We start from the raw sequence: 6,663 nt of genomic DNA, 5'->3' as shown, positions 1-6,663 counted from the left end.
GGGAAATTAGCAAACGACCAGAGACGCAACATTATGTATAAAACAAAAGCGTTTTGAGTTTAATTGCTTATAGGTGGTAGCACATTACGGTGAAGCATCTACTAAGATGTAACTTTTGGAATATAATTGTGCACCAGTTTAACGTTGAATATTATTTATGATTTTAACTTTATACACAAGTGCAAAAATACTATAAATAACCGAGAAGGTTGCTGAAAGTTACTATTGTGAGCAGGAGGCAGTGTATTTTAATTATTTCAAGCCAAAAGTTACAGTTTTTATCTGGAAAAAAATGTGAAGAATTACGGAAACATTTTGAAACAGACAAACTAAACACTGGGAAATGGGTAGAAATAAACAACACAATTTATTTAAAAAGTATATTTTTATTCGCGTTTGAAGGCGCCCTACTCCTGGTTCTTGTTATCATAAAGTAACAATAATCTGCATATATAGCAAAACAAACTTAATCTTATACTCAGAAAAGCTACTTAAGCACCAGGTGATATGGTACTGTTGGTATAAACTGAACGAGTTGTATTATAATCTCATTTGGTGTATATAAGCTTAGTTCTTTAAAATGCAGAGTATAATTTCAAGGGAACCTACGTTTATTAGTTAATAACTATGTGTTTATTTAGAGCTCCGAATGTAGAGATTGAACAAATAGAAAACGTGGAAACAGTTAGTACTAGTAGTAATACTGTTATTCTGCATATTTGAGTTTTGTACCCCTGCCGAGTCTAGTTAGCAATACGTTATTCAGATAAGACGGTATAGTCAGTATATATAATGTTATATTTATAAGGTTTAACCGTAATATTACTATTAGGGTTATGGCTCGATTGTATTATTTATCTATTTATTTCTGTTATTGTTGTTTCGTTAATCTGACGAAACGTGATATACTATAATAAATTATGTTTGGCATGTTATTATTAAGGTTAGGGCAGAGTTAGGACTTTAAGTTTAACTTAAAATTTAAATATAGATAACGTATGCACAAAAATTACGATGTTTTGAGAGTTGAGTCATGATAAACATTTTCCTATAATAATTTGTACTAATTAAGAAATTCATTATAAGTTACAAGTTGCATGCTGTAGAGACTAGAGGTTATATCGATTAGACGGCCCTTGACGATAAACCTAAACGATACGACATCAAAAACTGTAATACTAATAGGCCTAACGTTAGATAGTATACAAATAGTAATGCAGTATGAGAACATTTTGTGATGTTAATTATAAAGGCCTGATTCTAGAATTCATTTATCGCTGATCACTGCCAGACTAGGCTGACTTCTCCAACAAAGTTAAATACTTGTGTCTTCATATTTTCATAACTTCAAGCATCCCAACTACTACTACTAGTACTAGGCATTTTGTACTATCTTTTCAGAAAGATCACGTATGTCCAAGTGCATTTAGTTATGTACAGAAGTAGAAAATTATTTAATGTTGATTATTGCAAATCAAACTGTGAAAACATATTTATAAAAAAACAAAACATATTATTGTTCTCATTAAAATCTATTCAAACCAACAATTACAACAAATTGATACTGTTATGTCTCAATAAATGATGAGCTCCTGAGATTTTAAATTTGTTATATAGGGCTATGACAAAAGAACAGATTTTTTAGTTTTGTAAGTTGAACTTTTAAGCATAGTGTAAAGTAAAGCATGACATAATTCTTAAATAATGTTACCATAGATTTAAGCCAGATATGTGTATAACGTTGCCTGTTAATGCTATGGTTAGCCAGCAAAAACCTTATAATACTTTCCTTTTCTTTGTGTTCTCATGTAGCTGCAGTAAATCAATGTTTTATATTTAGTTTATGTAATGGTACATGTTTTCAACCATTAATTCTTTGGTATAGTGTATGGATAACATGAGACTATTTTGTCATTCATGGCCATTCTTGCACAGCCATCCATGAGAAAAGTAAAGATATAAACCCAGTAGTCATTATTTTTCAGAAAATAACTGATTACTCTCTTAAATTCTTGTAAGTTGCTGGTCTCTGCTACTGCCAATGACAGCTTATTCTGTTATAGTTTTAGTCAATCACCCTGTTAGAAAAATAAAACTTACCAGTAGTCTAGCCTGTCTTTTTATTCCAAATCTTAGTTTAGTTTTCTCATTCTCTTAACCACAGAATATAGCACAAAGAAATATGGGACCTTTATCCTATTGATCCTCCAAATAATCTAAACTGGAAAACAAATCACCTCTTTCCCTTCTTTTCTTAAGTTCTTAATCTGTTTCTGTAGGATAACTTCCATCCCAGAATTCATTCTAGAATTTCCTGTTTTCCCATTCCAGTAATTCAAACCAAAACTATACAGTATTCCAGTAATGCATAATTTTCTCTTGAAATGTGTAATAGATATGTTGATAGATATACCTTAAAATTTTCTACTACAACAGAACACTAGTTACATGAATTGAGTGTCTTGTTTGCTGCCATGATTCTTCTCTTCATTCATTCTTTTGAGAAGGTTTTAGCCTATATTAAACATGTGATCCAAGTTTTGATATCCCAAACTTTAGTACCTTGAACTTGTTATAATTAGGCTAAGTAAAAAAAAAAAAAAGTTTAGCATATGGAGTTTTTGAAAAAGGGAGGAAGAGGATGCCCCCCTTTTCTGTAAATGACGTCTTTCAAAGAAAGTTTGCACCTTTTTTTTCATGACTTACTTGTTTTCAAAGGGTCCATATCAAACAATATTCTTCTTTGTTTCATTTTTTCATCAAAATGATACAGAATTGATGACAAAAAAAGGGCAAAATGAATCAACTGTGTTCATCTCATTTTTTATTCAGAAGTCTTTGTTTCTTTGTATGATAGAAAAACAATAATTCCAAAAGGGAAAAAATTGGGGGAAGGCAGCTGCAAAAAAGGAAACAGGCAGGGAAACTAAACATGTATTTTTCTTTTGACTTGGCCTTAAAGATAATTTGCCAAATATTTATTCAACTTATCAGGTGAATAAAGTCAATCTGTAATTCCTCAATACAGTTAGAAGTATCCAAAAATGTAATGTCATCAGCATACTTTACTAATTACACCTCTGTCAGTAGGATTACTGTTAATAGCGAAAAACAAAATCCCAGACACTGATTCTTGAGGTATTCCACCAGTAACAAGGGTCCAATTTAACTGGACTTCATTAATAACAATTTTTTTTTTCCATCCAACCACCTTGCAGTGCTACTAAATAATGATTATTGTGGGCATTGTGCATTAGTTATAAGTGCAAACACTTTGATCATTTGGGTACAGAAGTAATGCTGCTGATTGCTGTGTCTTTAAGTCAATTTGTGTTAGTTACAGGTATACATTAACTATCCGGGTACCAAGGTATTGGAGTTAATAGGGGTGACGTGTAAACTTATATCTTTGACAAATATGTATGTTAATACTTTTGATGGAAAAATAATAACTGATTAAACAAAATTATAACAAATGTTATAACAAAATAAATAATTAAAATGCACCTCTGTATTAGTAAGTGCATGTTCAGATTTAACAGACCATAATAGGTCTTTCTTGTGCTTCATAATGTGTCCAAGTTGGATGTGTCTTTTTATTAACATTTGATATTTGATGTGTTTTTTTATTAACAGTTCATACTTTTAAGCTATCTTACAATGATGTAATATTTTGTAAAAGAAAATTAAAACAGTAATTCTACTGTCAAAGTAAAGTATATTGTTGTGTGTTACTTTTTTATGGCTTATGTACAAATGGTTATATTTTACTTTGTTTAGTCAGAATTCTGAACTCTGGCGTGCATAAGCAGATAGGAAATCACTGAATATGGCAACTTTAGTGAAAGACTTTTCGTCAAGTGAAACACAAACATCTACCAATGAGTCAACTTCTGATGACAAAGATAAAACCAGAGATTTATGTGGGAATCCATCAGAGCCTTTCAAGTGTGAAATCTGTAACAAACTGTTTATCTCTTCAAATTTTCTTGTGTGCCACACAGAAATCTATCATAAAGGTAACTGAAGGGTTTTTTCCAATTGACTTGCATACCTATCGTATGTTATATTTTAAGTTATAATGTGTTCCGTGCAATTATGCAAATGAACTCAATGTCTGAAATGCTAAGCCAATTATCAGTAACTTCTGGACATAAGATAAATGGTTTATATAAAGTTACGAAAGAAGTACATAGACTGTGATTGTATGTATGTGTGTACATTTACAGTGATTGTATTTTGTTTATGAGCTCTGAAAATAAATGTTTCTGAAACATAAAATTAACTGATGTTATAACCCATCAGTAGTAGAACTTGGTGATTAGTGAAATTTGCAATAGGTGCTGCCAACCAGTTGTTTCCTTCCCTTTAGGCAGCAATTCATAAACAACAACAACAACAACAAAAAAATAGGTTGGCAGTAGGTGCTGCCAACCAGTTGTTTCCTTCCCTTTAGGCAGCAATTCATAAACAACAAAAAAATAGGTTGGCAATAGATGCTGCCAACCAGTTGTTGCCTTCCCTCTAATGAACAGCTCACTATAAAGAACAATAACAACAACAAAAGATTAGTAATAGGTGCTGCCAGAAACGTTGCTTTTTTTCTAGTTAACAGTTCACCAAAAAAAAGTTAAAAATAATTGGTGGTGGGTGTTGCAAGTCAGTTTCCTACTCTCTAGTCAGTAATTGAAAATTGGCAGTGGTAAATATCTTTAGTGTCTTTGTCATAACAAAATCGGGATAAGCAAGTTTGGTGGCAACATGTTGATTAAATGGATAGTTGGAATAATCAGAAACTTTAATTTTGATCAATTGATTATTTTCTTGACAGTCAATTTAATTGTAATTTTAATTAATTAGTTGTTGGAATAATTAAAAATAGTAATAACTGGAAACACTAATTTTCATTGGTTGATTATTTTTGAAATAATTGATAATAATTGGAGCTGTGATTAATTAATGTCAGAATAACCCCAAAACAGTAAAAAGTAAAAACTTATTTTGATCAATTAATTAGTGTACATGACACTAATTGATGTAATTGCTGCTTATAGGTAAGCGACTAAATCTCCCAGCTTTAATCTGTAATAATACATGTAATTATTGTATTACTAAAGTATGTTTTGTACTGAAGTCTTATAGTAGTACATATATATTATTTCTCTAAATGTAGAACAATGACTTATGTATTTGTATTTATTGTTGTTGTTTTTTCTGAATGGCATACAGATAAGGCAAAAGTGAATAAAAAAGAAAATGGTGAACTTTCTGAAACTTTATTTACTGAAAACGTTTTTGTTAATGGAGAAGAAATCAACGGATTTATAAAAGAACATTCTCTTAATAGAAAAGACATAAGTCGATCTGAGGATGAGAAAACTATGTTTTGCAGTAAGAGTTGCAGTGATAAAAGTGATATCATACTCAGGAATCTGAAGGAAAACCAGACTCTTAAGAAAAGTGAAGAGGATGAAAATGCCTGTTCTGGAGAAATGTTTTCTGAATTAGATGAAAATAAGGAGGCAGATGAAGGAATGAGGAATTTAGATGAACAACTTCTATCTGATACTGAAATGCATAAATGTGAATATTGTGAAAAATTATTTATTTCAGAGGATTGTTTAGTGACTCATAAGAAACAGCATAGTGTATCAGGTTCTGTTGAGCATCAGTGCAGTTATTGTATTTTTTCTGCCAAAAGCTTTTCTGAGCTTTTAACTCACTTAGCCATTCATCAAGATAACAAAAAATATAAACGACCTTTCAAATGTGTGAAATGTAGGAAATATTTTGAAGAGGAAGTTCTTCTTCGTGAACATGAGAAATCTCATGCCAATTTCCAACTTGAAAAGTGTAGCATTTGTGACAAAATGTACAGAAAAGGCTCCGGTCTGGCTACCCACATGAGAGCTCATCTAAAAAACATTCCTACTTCACCATCATGTGAAAATGTTAAACTTAATAGCCATGAAATAGCTGTAAAAAAAATAAATAATGCAGGAGAAAAGCGTTCTCACTGTTCTGTGTGTGATAAAGGTTTCACCAGCACAAATAGTCTTATGAGACATTACATAGCAAAGCATGATCCTAATAATCCAAATGTTGCTTCTACATCTTTTGAAATTCAACAACAAGAGGAGGAAAAGGAAGAAGAATTGTATAAAGATTCCTACTCCTGTGAAAAGTGTGGAAAGCTATTTACATCTGTGAAAATGTTGGAAGGGCATAGAAAAATACATCGAAATGAAACAGAAGATCGGAGATTTAAATGTCCTCATTGTAAATATTCTACAAATAGGTCATCAGATATGCGAAACCATACTGTAGTTCATACACGTGAAAAACCACATCAGTGCAACCTTTGTGGAAAAAGATTTACAGAAAGGGGCAGGCTACGTAAACATGTTCTTATTCACACAGGAGAAAAACCTTTTGATTGTGATGTGTGTGGGAAAAAATTCTCACAACGTGCACATTTAAATAGTCACATGAGGACTCACAACAAAGAGAAACCATACCGTTGCCCTTACTGTGAAAAAACGTTTGCATATCTTAATGTCCTAACTCGTCACCAAAGGACCCATACAGGAGAGAAGCCATACAAATGTACCCATTGCAGCAAAAGTTTTAGATCCAGCAGTGCTCTTCAAGACCATGAAATTT

The 6,663-nt window shown here is 31.7% G+C and overlaps 1 protein-coding gene across 1 annotated transcript; it reads left to right on the top strand.

The window, feature by feature from the left end:
• Nucleotides 1-437: 437 nt before the first annotated feature.
• On the top strand, nt 438-6,659 carry LOC111088503 (zinc finger protein 184-like; the record flags this gene model as incomplete). The annotated part of the gene is made up of 3 exons (XM_022398841.1): nt 438-510; nt 3,781-4,019; nt 5,230-6,659. Coding segments are annotated over exons 2-3 (1,620 nt in total), but the record flags the coding sequence as incomplete, so codon positions are not given.
• Between the last annotated feature and the right edge of the window lie 4 nt (nt 6,660-6,663).

Source organism: Limulus polyphemus, unplaced genomic scaffold (genome assembly GCF_000517525.1).
Source record: "Limulus polyphemus unplaced genomic scaffold, Limulus_polyphemus-2.1.2 Scaffold3891, whole genome shotgun sequence".
NCBI lineage: Eukaryota > Metazoa > Arthropoda > Merostomata > Xiphosura > Limulidae > Limulus > Limulus polyphemus.
Note: the sequence above shows the minus strand (reverse complement) of the source record. Positions and strands in the feature narration are given on the sequence as shown.